At 41.2% G+C, this 14,154-nt stretch overlaps 1 protein-coding gene and 1 long non-coding RNA gene across 2 annotated transcripts in view; one reads left to right on the forward strand and one right to left on the reverse strand.

Moving 5' to 3' along the window:
- Positions 1-14,154, reverse strand: part of LOC139002292 (uncharacterized) — a 118,792-nt gene that overhangs the window by 58,767 nt on the left and 45,871 nt on the right. The gene's annotated exons all lie outside the window — the stretch shown is intronic.
- GPR149 (G protein-coupled receptor 149) overlaps positions 2,042-14,154 on the forward strand; it is a 50,209-nt gene continuing 38,096 nt past the window's right edge. Inside the window, exons 1-3 of the mRNA XM_070403656.1 lie at positions 2,042-3,662; positions 4,588-4,777; positions 7,229-7,683. Coding sequence (XP_070259757.1) covers positions 2,649-3,662; positions 4,588-4,777; positions 7,229-7,683 — 1,659 coding nt within the window. The 5' untranslated portion in view covers positions 2,042-2,648. The remainder of the gene's footprint in view (positions 3,663-4,587; positions 4,778-7,228; positions 7,684-14,154) is intronic.

Consider the following 14,154-nt stretch of genomic DNA (forward strand, 5'->3'; position numbering starts at 1 on the left):
CCTAAAAATAATCCATTCAAGCCCTCTTATTTTACAGATGTGAAAGCAAACACTCAGAGAAAGTATAAAAACTTTTGTCCAAGGTTACACAGCCAACAACTGCAAAGTCTGGAGTAAAATTCAGATATTTCTCCTAGTGCGGCGTTGGTGGTATAGTGGTGAGCATAGCTGCCTTCCAGATATTTCTCCTAGCTCCCCCAATGGCTATAATTCCACCAACTTTTGGATGTGTGCTAACACTCTGGCTTCTTTTGTTATAGCCTAGAGACCAGGGTGACATTCTGGTAAGATGTCTCTCTTGCAAATTTATATTTAATAGAAAACCCAGATATGATGGTAATGATAGAGGGAATGTCCCTAGACATCAAATGGTATTGCAACAACTATTATTAAGGCCTATTCATTTTTAACAGTGTGATACTGATTGTCCAACTCAAATGAAAATCCAGAGTTAAATACCATATTAAATAATAATATTTTTGCATATGGCAGGAAAAAATAAGATCTGAGAAGAGAGAGGATAGCATGCCACAGAACACTGAACATAGTAAAAAAATAAGTTCTGTTTATCATTTTGTGCTTTCTGAAGCAACATTATTTTAAGATGAGTTTACCCCAGATCTTTACTCGCAACACACTGTAAGGTCTATGTTAACAGTAGGGAGAGCTAGAGTGTTGTGCTAACTGTCACAATGATTGTGTTCCATTTACAGAGCAAAGGGGAACTCAAACACCATGTCAAGAATAGCAAAGCGCCTACTGTATTTATTGAAACGTATGGCTGGCAATGCCTAATACAATCACTTCCCACTTGAACAGATTCAGGTTCAAAATGTAGCTTCAATTATCTCTAAAATGAACGGCGTGTTCAGAGCTCTATTAGCACTTCCATTAATTTAGATCGTAATCATATCAACTTTCTCCTTTCCCTTACCCCACTTCCATTCAGACCCCTCTGGTCCTGAGGGTGAGCTGAGAAGGAATACTGTAGGGTAGCCACCCCAAAGCATCCTGGGAAACGGCAGATCAGAACTACTGCTGTCAGTTACTTCTTTGCTAAACATCTCCTCTTGTAAAACTGACCACTGTTTAAATCAGTTCAGAGATGCAATGATTCTATGCAACAGTCCTGGCAACACTCTGGCCCAGGGGTCCTCAAACTTTTTAAACAGGGGGCCAGTTCACTGTCCCTCAGACCGTTGGAAGGCTGGACTATAGTTTAAAAAACAAACAAACTATGAACAAATTCCTATGCACACTGCACATATCTTATTTTGAAGTAAAAAAACAAAACGGGAACAAATACAATATTTGTATTTGCATGTGGCCCGTGGGCTGTAGTTTGAGGACCCCTGCAGTCTGGCCCTATATAATGTAATCTGACTTTAACAACAAGAAATATTATTTATTCAAATGGTGGCTCGCTTAACTTGATAAAATGGTCAGAAAATAGTTATATTCCTAAAGCTAGTATGGCTCTATCAAAGATTCTGCAAAATCTTGTTTAGTATAATGAGGACTGTAATGACATTTTTATTATTTATTATTAAGTACAACATATACAGGGTGAGGCAAAAGTAGGTTTATAGTTGTATGGAAAATAATATAATAACTAATAAATAATAATACAAAAATAAACTGTTTTTCCTACTCACAAGTGTAACCTACTTTTGCCCCACCCTGTATTAAAAAACAAAAAAAACAAAGCTGGTACCTCCTATTCTTTTAAACATGGCATTGATAATATTCTTCCTCCAACAGATTATGAATCAGAGAGGTCTAGATAAGAATAAAAGTAGCCCCTTCATGGTGTAGTTTGGACTTCTCAAAAATGGTATTTGTCATTCACATCAAACCTGAGCAAGTATTCGGGCTAGTTTTATATGTTAAAACCAAAGGGGAAGGCTTAGCAAGGACACTGCTTCTTGTTTCAGATGAGGCAAGCTGAGAAGATGGATATCATTTGGCTCATACACTGAACTCCCCTCCCTTTTGTTCCTGCTTCTCTCCTGCTTGGAGCTGGCTCCTCCCTCCTTCCTGCAGCTCCGAGGATCACTGGCTGATTGAAGAACACAGCGGTTCAGAAGGGGAGCTGTGCTCTGTGTCTCTCTCATCCTCTCTCTCTTTCTCTCCCACTTTCTGTCTCTCTCTCTCTCTGCCTCTCTCCCTGAATCGGCAAAGCTGAAACCTACCTGATACTCTCTCTGCCTTTGAATCCAGCTCTGGAAACAAATGCATCATTTCACTGCTCTTAAAAAGTGAAAAGAGTTTGATTTTCTCCAGCTACAAACTGCTTTGCTCCATAAGAAGGACCCAGACAGCATTTTTTTTTCCAATCTGCCTGAGGAGCTTTTGCCTTTATGCCTGAAACTTGATGGTTTTAGGGAGGAGGTTTTGGTTGGGTTTGTTTTTAATGGGAATGTTGAAAAGTTTATCATTGATGCTTTCAATGGAATCCAATTTTTAATATGGGTTGAGTCAAATCTAAAGGAGAAATGCCTGACCATTCTCTGCTCGACTGACAGGGGAACATGTAGAGGGAAACTTGGTAGGAGAAAATGAGATCTGATTTGCAACTAACAGCTCAGCTTTATTTTGAGAATATGTACAGGCTCATGGAAAGGGAAATTAAATATTGACTGAGGACAATGTCTGTATTTCTCAATAACTTAACAAATGACTCTAGTCTATGGAAAGAGAATCATAATTCGACAGATCTTTTAAATCCACCAGGAACTCTGAACGTCTACCTTTTTTGCCTGACGTGCTTCCTGACTCTCGCAGCCCTGGCAGGCAGCATCTATTCACTAGTTTCCCTGCTGAAAACGCAGAACAGAACTGTTGTGTCCATGCTCGTGGCGTCCTGGTGTGGGGATGATCTCCTGAGCGTCCTGTCGGTGACCATCTTCATGTTTTTGCAGTGGCCAAACGAGGTCTTTGACTATTTCCAGTCTCTGTGCACCACCTCTGCCTTACTCTATTTGTGCCAGGGCCTCTCGAGCAACTTGAAGGCGACTCTCCTAGTCTCATACAACTTTTACACGATGCACAGGACTGTAGGGAGCCAGGCAGCCTCCAGAAGATCCAGCCAGGTGCTCGGCGTGGCCCTGACCGTGTGGGCAGCCAGCCTGCTGCTCTCCGCGCTCCCACTGTGCGGCTGGGGCGCCTTCGTGCGCACGCCCTGGGGCTGCCTGGCGGACTGCTCCAGCTCCTACGTGCTGCTGCTCTTCGCGGTGTACACTTCAGCCTTCGGACTGCTCGCCGGCCTCTCGGTCCCGCTCATTCACCAGCTGCTGTGCTCAGAGGAGCCGCTGAGACTCCATGCTCACTACCAGGAGATTTCCCGCGGAACGTCCACCCCCGGGACCCCTCCAACTGGGGAGAGAGTGCTTTCCCTGTGCCCAGAGGATGCTCTGGGCCCTGCCCTGCGTCGCTTTGCGGGATGCTCCCCGAACTCAGACGCTGTGTTGGGGCCTGGGCCGCCCGGGAGGGTGGAGCAGGAGCGCGGGCCAGGGCGCAGCGCCGCCGCTGGGGCTGGAGCCTGCAGGCGTGAGGACCCGGGGACTCTCTATGGCACCAGGAGCTTCAGCGTGAGCACAGCGCAGAAGCGCTTCTCTTTGATCCTGGCGCTGACCAAAGTCATCCTTTGGCTTCCCATGATGGTAAAAGTGCAGTTGCTCGCAGCGCGCGGGTGTGTGTGCCAGACAGCGTGAGTGCGTGTTGGGACCGTGCGCCCCCGGTTTGGGGAATCACCGAGAGTCCGCTTCCAAATGTACCTCTCGCGGTTTTAGAGATGCGCTTGTAGGAAGGCAGTTGAAGGGCAGCGCTGATCCGCAGAGAAGCCTTGATACCAAATGCTTCTTTCAACATTAAAATTGGGGAGGGGGGCGAGGAGAGCTTTGGGGCATTGGATACTGAGTTTTCCAAGATCTGTCGTGGCCAAGGGTGTTCACTTCTCTCATAGCAATCCCTGGGAGTATTCAGAAAAGGAGGCAGTTATAAAAAAGAGATGTGTTGTTGTTTCTCCCCCATCTTCTGTTGTTATTCCATTCTCTCCACTCCATTCCAGCCTGGTTAGCAGGAAACGCCCATCCCAGCAGGAGAGGCTCAAGCAGAAGTAGAGAGAGAAGAGAAGGGACTAAACAGGCTTTTGTTCAAGCCTTCAGAGGGATCCCAGTTGAGAAGTACCAGGGCAGCACCCTGCTATGACAGCTGGCCTGCACAGAGGTGACATTCCAGGGAAGTAACAAAGGGCCATCTGGAGGACCAGGTTCAGGTTTCACAGACACTTGCCTGTTTTCCCAGTAGCACCCCCAGTTCCCCATTGTGTACTGTGCTTCCTTGGTGGAGACTTGAGCTGGCGGCAGGCAAGATCAGACACTCAGGAGTGTAAACCCCCAAAGTCCTGTTCTGTCTGGAGCATCTGAGATCCCAGGAGACCACCACTAGGGGTGCCAGCCCAGAGGCAGAACTCTCTCTGGCAGGGAAGGGGTCAGGAAAAGGAGTCTGGGACAGCATGCTTGGGGGAAAGGTCTGGGGAAGTGAAAGTGTGATGCTGGGATATGTCTGAAGCTCTCTCCTTTGCAGATCCACATGGTGGTCCAGCACATGGGCTTTCAGAGCCTTCCCTTCGAGTTACTCAGCTTCCTACTAACCCTGCTGGCCACCACTGTAACCCCCGTGTTTGTCTTGTCCAAACGCTGGACCCACCTGCCCTGTGGCTGCATCATCAACTGCAAGCAGGATACATATGCAGTGGCATCTGATGGGGGAAAAAGTAAGTCCTCCTCAGTGCGGCGGTTGGGAGCAATAGCATACAGTCAAATACAGAAAAGTGGTCTATTGAGAAAGTTGCCCACCCAAGTAGGGGGCAAAGAGTCCAAGGACAAATGTAAATGGAAAATAGAGGAAAGAAATTATAATGTGAAACAATTCTTGGCACAGTGCTGGAAGGAAGTTTTAAGTGAGTGGGTTTAAAACAACGCTGTGAAGTGCTTATACATTGAATAATAATTTCAGGTAAATTCAACGAGGGCTCTTGGGCATCAGGTCCACCATAGCTCTTAGCCCAGAGTAGGAAATAAATTCATCTCCCAAGTCTACATTAAGAAGCCTGCACCTGAAAAGAGATGAACTCTCTAAAGAGTTAAAGATTTATTATATTATCGCCCATTATTATTTAATGGAACAGTACAGAAGAGCATTTTCATTATTTGCTGCTTGTATTCTTCCAGGGTTTAGGAGAGTTTTTAGAGTAAGAATAAATGCCTTAAAACAGTTCCAAAACAAAATTTAAGTGTATGCCTCTGCTTTTAGAAAAACACAAAACAAAATCCCCACCAAATACCTGAGTTTTTTTTTAAAAAAGGACAAAGCATATAAAAAACATTAACAAGTCGATAAATTCTAACAGTCTATCAAATGTTAACCTCTTGCCACTAAATTAATGAACCAGCTTCTTGTAGTATTTAAAGTTGTGAAAAGAGTCTAGTGCCAGTGAAAATGAAAAGTCTTAGTTAAGTGGTTCAGGACAGTCCTTTTAAGAAGTAAAGAGCACCTGTATCAGAGCTGAAAAGTAAAGCAGTGCAACAGACATCACTGCAAATGGTCTAGGGAGTATTCTATCTGATACAGCCGAGATAGAAGAGCGTAGGGCAAACTAGCAGAATCAACAATAACATTAAAATTTCATGTTTGAAATAAAAACCATGCCTTTCAAGATCAAAATAATAGTTTTCTGTATCTTGCTCTTGTTTGTATTTATTTTAAAATTCAGGGAAGGCCCTGAAATATGTAGGCATACAGAAAGAGGCATGGATTCTAAAATAAAATGTGAGAAATATTAGTTTAAAATACTTATAGTTCAAATGACTCTATTCATTTCTTATGATCCAAGGGGCATTCTTTGAATAAAAATGATATATTTTCACTGTCTGAGGATTCCGCATAAATTTTCCTTTTGCTAGGACGACACTACAGAAAACCCCAAAGATGGCCTGTCCTCAAGTATGCAGGGGCTTGATCAATGACAGTACCTTCATTCTTGGGAGTGTGACTCCGATTTCACATTTAAGCTTTTTCTCCTCAACAAACTAGGATCCCCCCTTTAAATCTTTATCAGTGAACTCCAGAAACAAGAAAGGATTTTTTCCCTAACTCATACTTACCACAGGTTCATTATGCAGATGGAAATATAATTCCACATCTCAGCTTCACTGAATGGAAACTGAGACTTGCAACCTGATGATGAACGTCAGGAATAAAAATACTCTACAGAAATAACAATTCTCTCCAGCAGTCACCTGTATTATGTCTCAAAACAAAAATGTTAAAAAAAAAAAAAAGGTTTTAACAGTCTCAGGTGGTAGACATTTGCATTGGATATGGCTTTCAGACTCATTTTGTTTGCATGATATGTGTTCTTTTTAAATTAAGTAGTTAAAATATTTTATATCACAATCAGATTTTAAGCTTTAATTGTGGACAAAATCAAAGTATCTGGTGACATATTTCTCTGAAGAATTATTTTTATAAATTGATATAATTACATATGTGTACATTGTAATTAGCAAGTTATGATTAAAACAAAAGACTAGAGTTAATCATGCTTTTCAGAGTTTTGCTTTTCAGAATAGATACATTATATCTCCTTTTCTTAAGTGTAGTATAGACTTCAAAAGATCCTGACTATATTCTAATAGACTAAGTTACTTGGAAGTTATTAGTCAATATTAATATTGACTAATATTATATTGTTATAACCTTTTATATTGTTATAACCTATTACATATATTAGTTAACTCAGTCAGTATTTACCTTAATGTTAAGGACAGTCACTAACAAGAAGTGTTTTTATTGGTTACATTTCATAATTAATGCACTGTCCCTAACTTAAAGACAGCACATCTGAGACATTATGAGAGTTTTCTAATTAATAGTTAAATTTTTGATACATAAAACTGATTTAAAGACTACTGGGTTCTTGGAATTGGATGTATTTCAAGCCTCTCATTGTGCAAGAGAGAAACATTAGGCACGGAGTGAAAAAATGACTTGAATTTGTGAGGCATAATTGCTTTGCATAATTGACAAGAAGTAAATGAAGATAGTTTTTAAATTCATAGTAATGAGGTTGAATGCACTTTCCTAATTTTATTTACTATGTATATTCAACTGTTGTTTATATCTACTTTCCTAACCATGGAATTTTGTTTTTGTTTTTACTTAGCCAAGAGAAACTGCTTTGAATTCAATCTATCATTTGAACAAAGTTATGGAATTTATAAAATAGCACATGAAGACTACTATGGTAATGATGGAAATTCTATATCCTATCACAATCTCATGAACTATGAATGCAAAACTCCAAAAGATTCTCAGAGAGACACTCCTAATATCTTCAGTGCCATAAAAGTGGAAATCAGCACTACACCCTCCCTGGACAGCTCCACACTTAAAGGCATTAACAAGTATACAAATACTGATATTACAGAGGCTAAACAGGATTCCCACAATGAAAAGGGCGTTGACCCACTGCTCTTTGAAAAAACAGGTGATATTCACTATGAAGAAACCACCTTTTTGGAAGGGCCAGAAAGAAGGCTTTCTCATGAGGAGAGTCAGAAACCAGACCTTTCAGACTGGGAATGGTGTAGGAGTAAATCAGAAAGAACTCCTCGTCAGGTACAGTAAAAATTATTCTTTCTGTGAAGTTAAAGTGAGAACAAATATGACAGGCATAAAAAAATTCTCAGTTGTGTATTCCATTCAATCAAGTCCAAGTCTAATTACACTTGCCTCAATTAATTTCCATAATACTAAACTTTATTTCAAGGTATCTTTGAAAGGACCTTACATTTTCACCAAATATATATATAAAATTGGGGATTAAAAGAGTTAAATAGATTATTTGAGAATTGTAGGGCAAGCAAGCTACTTAAATTCAGACTAGACCCTCAGAACTTGTTTCAAATTAGTTAACTTGTAGGTTTTATTATTCCTTCACCCAAAAAGTATTTGACACCAAGAGAAATTTCCTGTTTTAAATATAAAGGCAAATATTTATACAACTAGTGGTGAGAAGGATAGTCCTGCTGCAACTATTCTAGACAGGTTACATCTTAATCTTGCTAGAACTAGTCCCTCTAGTTCTCCTTAGCAATGAAATAAAGAACTATTCCAGAATACACACAAGTGAGTCTTTGCAAGCCCTGCTGAATGTCTATCCCTTTAAGGATGAAAGAAAGGTTTTATAATATCTATACTAATAAAAGGGTAACATGCTAATTAGGGCGGATGTCTTCCAGACAACCTTCTGGACGTCCCTCTAGACAAAGCCACAGCGGCTGCGAGGGCCAAGGCTCAGGCAGCTGTGGGCGGCTTCGAAGGGCCAAGGTGTGGCTATGAAGGGCCCAGGCTCAGGCCGGCAGTGGCAGCAACAGTGGGGTAATAGGGGCGGCGCCTTCCCCTGATCCGCCAGGTCACCTCCTGCAGAGAGAGGCCAGACTGTGGCTTAGGCCGGGGGCTGAGGCAGAGGTGGTTAGGGGTGATCAGGCTGGCAGGGGGGGAAGGTAGGGGTGATCAGGCCAGCAGGCATAGGCAGTTAGCCTAAACCAGCAGTCGGACATCCCCCTAAGGGTCCCAGATTGAAGAGGGTGCAGGCTAGGCTGAGGGACATCCCCCCATGCACGAATTTCATGCACCAGGCCTCTATCTATACTAATAAAAGAGTAATATGCTAATTAGACTGGGAGACCTTCCAGGAGACCTTCTGGACATCCTTCCAGACAAAGCCATGGTGGCGGGCCGAGGCAGAGGTGGTTAGGGGCAATCAGGCCAGGAGGGGAGGGCAGTTGGAGGCAAGCAGGCTGGCAGGGGGGGGGGGGGCAGTTGGGGGTGAGCAGGCTTGTAGTGGGGGGCAGTTGGAGGCAATCAGGCCGATGGGGGGGAAGTTAGAGGCAAGCAGGCTGGTGTGGGGGGCAGTTGGGGGCGATCAGGCCAGCATGGGTGGCAGTTGGGGGCGACCAGGCCAGCAGGCAGAGTGGTTAGGTGCAATCAGGAAGGCAGGCAGGTGAGCGGTTAGGAGCCAGCGGTCCCAGATTGCAAGAGGGATGTCGGGCCTAAACCGGCAGTTGGACATCCCCTGAGGGGTCCTTGATTGGAGAGGGTGCAGGCCGGGCTGAGGGACAAACACCCCCCATACACGAATTTCGTGCACTGGGCCACTAGTATAATAATAAAAGCGTAATATGCTAATTAGATCAGACATCCTTCCAGATGCCCTCCAGACAAAGCTGGGACTGTGAGGGAAGACCAGGTCCTGGGTGCCAGAGGGAAGCTGGTGCTGGCAGCCGGGGGAAGGAAGGCCTACTCTTGCACAAATTTCGTGCATCGGACCTCTAGTGTTTTATAAAAGTGAAAGAATTTGTACATTAATTTCATCCCCTTCTCTCCTAGATTCCAACCTGCCTAGAATAATGAGAGAAACTTCTTATTTTACTGAAATTTGTAATGTTATATTAATATGAGATTATTCTTTCCTCCAAAGTCTCATATCTAGTAATTAAATTTATTATTGCTTTCCACACTACTTACGAGGAAGAGAAGTATTTTCCTACATGATTTGATAGAAATCGAAGCCCAATTGCTCCCAGTCACTGGAATCAAAAGCATAGCTCTACAAATATCTGCTAGAAATAATGCCTTCATTATTGGACCATATAACAGCAACTGTGAATATGAGCAGAATAATCTGAGATTTCTTTTCTCTTTTTATGTTTCTTTTATCCTTATTGATTAATTAAAACTACTAATCTTACTCTGACATCACATTGAAAAATTGGTTAATAAAAGAAACTATATTATTAAAAACTAGAGGCCTGTTGCAGGAAGATTCCTGCAAGAATAGGGCTTCCTGAGACTGCAGCAAAGCAGAGAAGGGAGTGAAGCCCACCAAGGCGGGCTTCACTCCCTTCTCCGCTGCCTCACTTCCTCCCTTCACCGCTTAGCCCTCGGCTCCCTCCCTTCTCTGCCATCTGGGCTCTCTCCCTTCTCCCCCGCTTTGCTCCCTCGCCAGGTCATGGATCCAAGGCCTGGATCCCCCGGGCAGCGTCGGGCGCTACCGGCCCCACCTTGCCAGGTCAGGGATCCGGGGCCTGGGTCCCACGGGCAGCGTCGCGCGCTGCCGGCCCCTCCTGCAGTATGCAAATTAGCCGCCATCTTTGTTGGTGGTTAATTTGCATACCGTGCTGATTAGCCCATGGGAGGTGTAGCGAAGGTATGGTCAATTACCATGTTTGTCTATTATTAGATAGGATAATTATTCATAGTTTAGTGATTTGATATCTCACCAAATATTTTCCATAAGTTAAGAAATACAGTGAAAAGTGTATTATTGACAGGACACAATGCTCAGTATTTTTAGAATAATATGGTACCCTGAATTCCTATTATTTCAGCATCAATTTGCTCCTGAATAATCTAAACCTCCTGGTGTGTGTGTGTGTGTGTGTGTGTGTGCGCGCGCGTGCACGCGCATCCCAATAACTTGCAACTACCTATGTGCCACTGCCCCATCCCATCCTCATGCACACCCCTTAAGCATTACAGCTATCTTGAATCTTCCTCATCATTTTTTTTGTTTTATTGTCTTAGCATAAATGAACATAATAAATGAACATAATTCTAGCCCAATATATTGTTTAGTTTTGCTTATTTTGAGCTTTCTAAAGATGGTATCATACTGTACCTAGTCTTCTGGGACTTCCTTTTCTTCCACTCAACATAATTTCTTCCACTCAACTCTATTTTCTTATGTATTTTCTTACAACATTGGCTATTATCATCTAAAACATAACATTTAAAAGTCTTGGTTGCAGGTCAGAGATTATAATCAAATAACTACACTTATAAATATGAAAGGATTAGACACTTTACATATCAATGTATATAGTCTTAAGAGAATGAAGAAACACAACTTACCACAAACCTCTTGTAAATCAAAAAATAAAATTGTATGGAAAGCACAAAACTTTGATCAATCCAGATATCTTTGAACTATAAAAATTTGCTTACTAAATATTAATATTTTAACATTTGTGAAGAGCAAGTAATTAAGGAAATGATCTAAAATCATGGCTGTAAAAAAATTACTAGTGGTAAAATAGATAATAGGATATTTAGGAAAGGTAAAATTTACATTTTCAGAGACTAATTGAAATTAATTGAAATACTATCATAAATTTTTAAAACAATAGTAAGGAATCCTTAGGCCACAGGCTAATGTTATTGATATGACTTTACCTTTGCAAAATTGATTATGGAATTTAAGGTTAACATTATAAAATATATTTAGGATTGAAAAGCTTATGAGAACTTTTTCTATGACAAAAGCCAGGTGTAAAGTCTTACTCTATTCTTCAGCAGCAAATATTTCCTGGGAATAGATGGTGACTTGGAAAGCACTTTCATTTCATCCTTTTCTTCCAAGACCTTCTTTGCTCTGAAAGCTATGTTAACTTATGTATCTTATAGTGATATATTAAACTGTAGCAGAGGGGCCCTGCCTGCATGGTTCAGTGGTTGAGTGTCAAGCTATGAACCGGGAGGTCCCTGGTTCGATTCCTGGTCAGGGCATATGCCTGGGTTGTGAGCTCAATTCCCAGTTGGGGGCGTGCAGGAGGTAGCCTATCAGTGATTTTCTCTCATCACTGATGTTTCTATCTCTCTCTCCTTCTCCATTCCTCTCTGAAATCAAATAAAAATCTATTTAAAAAAATAAACTGTAGCAGACACTGCAGCAACTCTATGAAAATACTATCTCTTTTTATTTTTCTATTGTTGTGCTTTCAATTATGTAGGGTCAATTTATCAACTCCTCTCTAATGGTACTGACATAAAATAGTGTGAGTTCTTTGTTCTCAGGCTTTAAAAAAATCAGGTTTGATTTAAAATACATTTAGTAAGCCTTCCTTTACAATACACATTGGTTATTTTATTAGAGTTTGTGTTAGTAAACAAATTCTCAGTACATTTTGTTGGAAATCCTCATGGGAGTGAGTGTCAGATCAAGGTTAAGGTGTAAAGAAGATAGTATTAGAATGGCATTAGCAGGGTTAATTTTAAATGTAATCCAATAAACTTTATCAGAGTAGGGCTAGCCCTGCTCTTTAAAGTGTGTGTAAGACTGAAATTCATTGTTAAGCTTAGCCACATAATCACTTCCTTTTGGAACCCTATAGTGTAGAATCCTAAGCAGTTCACGATTAATTTTCATTATAGTCAGAAAAATAGTCAGAAATGTCAGAGTTCTTCTGTTATAGTTTTAATGTGGTATGAATGTGCCTCAAATGAAATAATGATTTTCCAGAACCCCAAAGACTTGTCATCTATGAATAAAGAAAATTGGATTTATAAAATAATTTAGAGGCTTGTGGGTGATCACTATAATTTTCTCTTTTAATACGAAGTTCAACAAATTTCCCATGGATTTCATTTTCTTTTCTTTTAACATGTTGTCTTAAAGCTCTAGAAACTCATTTATTTATTATAAATTAGAAACAAAGATATGAGGTAACTATGCCACTTAATCGCACTGATAATTCTATCATTATAGCACTTAAGGTGAAAGGCTCTCCACTATGTCAGTAGAATATAGAAAAACAGTTCTGAAGCAAACCTTCTCAAATGAGTATAAGCAGGGGAAGTGCTTGCATTTGATTAGCTACACAAACCACTTGGCATTAGGTAGAATAAACCAACAAGCAGTAACTTTAAAGTCACCTAAGAATCAAAGAAATTTTATGTTAAGAAAAATACTTTATCTAAGAATAGTTTTACAAGTTGTATTATTTGCTAATATTGATTTCTATCATCTTTATAATATTACTAGAGGCCAGGTGCATAACATTCATGCACATGTAGGGTCCCCAGGCCAGGCCAACAATCAGGGCTAATCTGTGGGGCGACTGGTGGGGCTATCAGGGCCCCACCTCCTGCCACCGCCACCAGTTGCCTCCCTCTGCACGGCGACCAGTGGGGCGATCAGAGGCCCCCCATTGGCACCTGCCTTTGGCTGGCCTGGGGCCTGCTGGCTGGGGGAAGCTCCTGCATTGAGCGTCTGCCCCCTGGTGGTCAGTGCATGTCATAGAGACCAGTTGTTCCACTGGTCACTTTGCCATTCCGTCGATTTGCATATTAGGCTTTTATTATATAGGATTATTTATTTAAGTAATTTTCATAGAAAACTGTAGAAACTGAAAGTAGAATAAGACTATATTAGGTTCTTAAGATCAATATGCAAGTAAGTCAAATGGGGATGTTCAAATGTAGATTGTAATTGAGTAGATTTAAGGTAGGGTCCAAGATTCTGCATTTCTAACAAACCCACAGGTGACTCTGGTACTATATCACAGTCCCATACCAGACCTACAGAATCAGAATCCCTGGGTTGGTTCGGATGCACATTAAAATTTGAAAAGTACTGTGTTAGCGTCTAATCACTAGGAAATGGATATTAATTTAAAGAGCAGGGCTAGCCCTAACTGGTTTGGCTCATTGGATAGAGCATTGGCCTGCGGACGAAGGGTCCCAGGTTCAATTCCAGTCCAAGGGCATGTACCTTCGTTGCGGGCACATCCCCAGTAGGGGGTGTGCAGGAGACAGCTGATCGATGTTTCTCTATCATCGGTGTTTCTAATTCTCTATCACTCTCCTTTCCTCTTTGTAAAAAATCAATAAAATATATTTTAAAAAATAAAAATAAAGAGCAGGGCTAAGTTTACCCTCTAATCTATGCCGCATAAAGTGAAATAAGACTAGAAAAATACCCCAATACATAATCTCTTTACTCCCTCCCCCCCCCCAAAAAAGTGTATATTCTCTTTACATTTTAAAAAAGAAACTATTAAAAAATTAAATTGGGCATTGAGATGTTAAGTGTTTTCTCTGACATTGTTAGCTTAACAATTGCAAATGCTTCACTTATTTGCTGAATAACTTTCAACATTTTTAATTGAAGTGAAGATTGGAGAAAAATTCACCTATCAGATCTGTAGCTTCAAGGCAGTCATCCTAACACAAATGACTGTCAGGAGTACAGATGTTTTATATCTGGTTATGTTCATTTGTCTGGAGTATTTCATTCATTACTCCACT

This window comes from Myotis yumanensis, unplaced genomic scaffold (genome assembly GCF_028538775.1).
Source record: "Myotis yumanensis isolate MYYU_CA2020_CCGP unplaced genomic scaffold, mMyoYum1.0.hap1 SCAF_2, whole genome shotgun sequence".
Taxonomy (NCBI): domain Eukaryota; kingdom Metazoa; phylum Chordata; class Mammalia; order Chiroptera; family Vespertilionidae; genus Myotis; species Myotis yumanensis.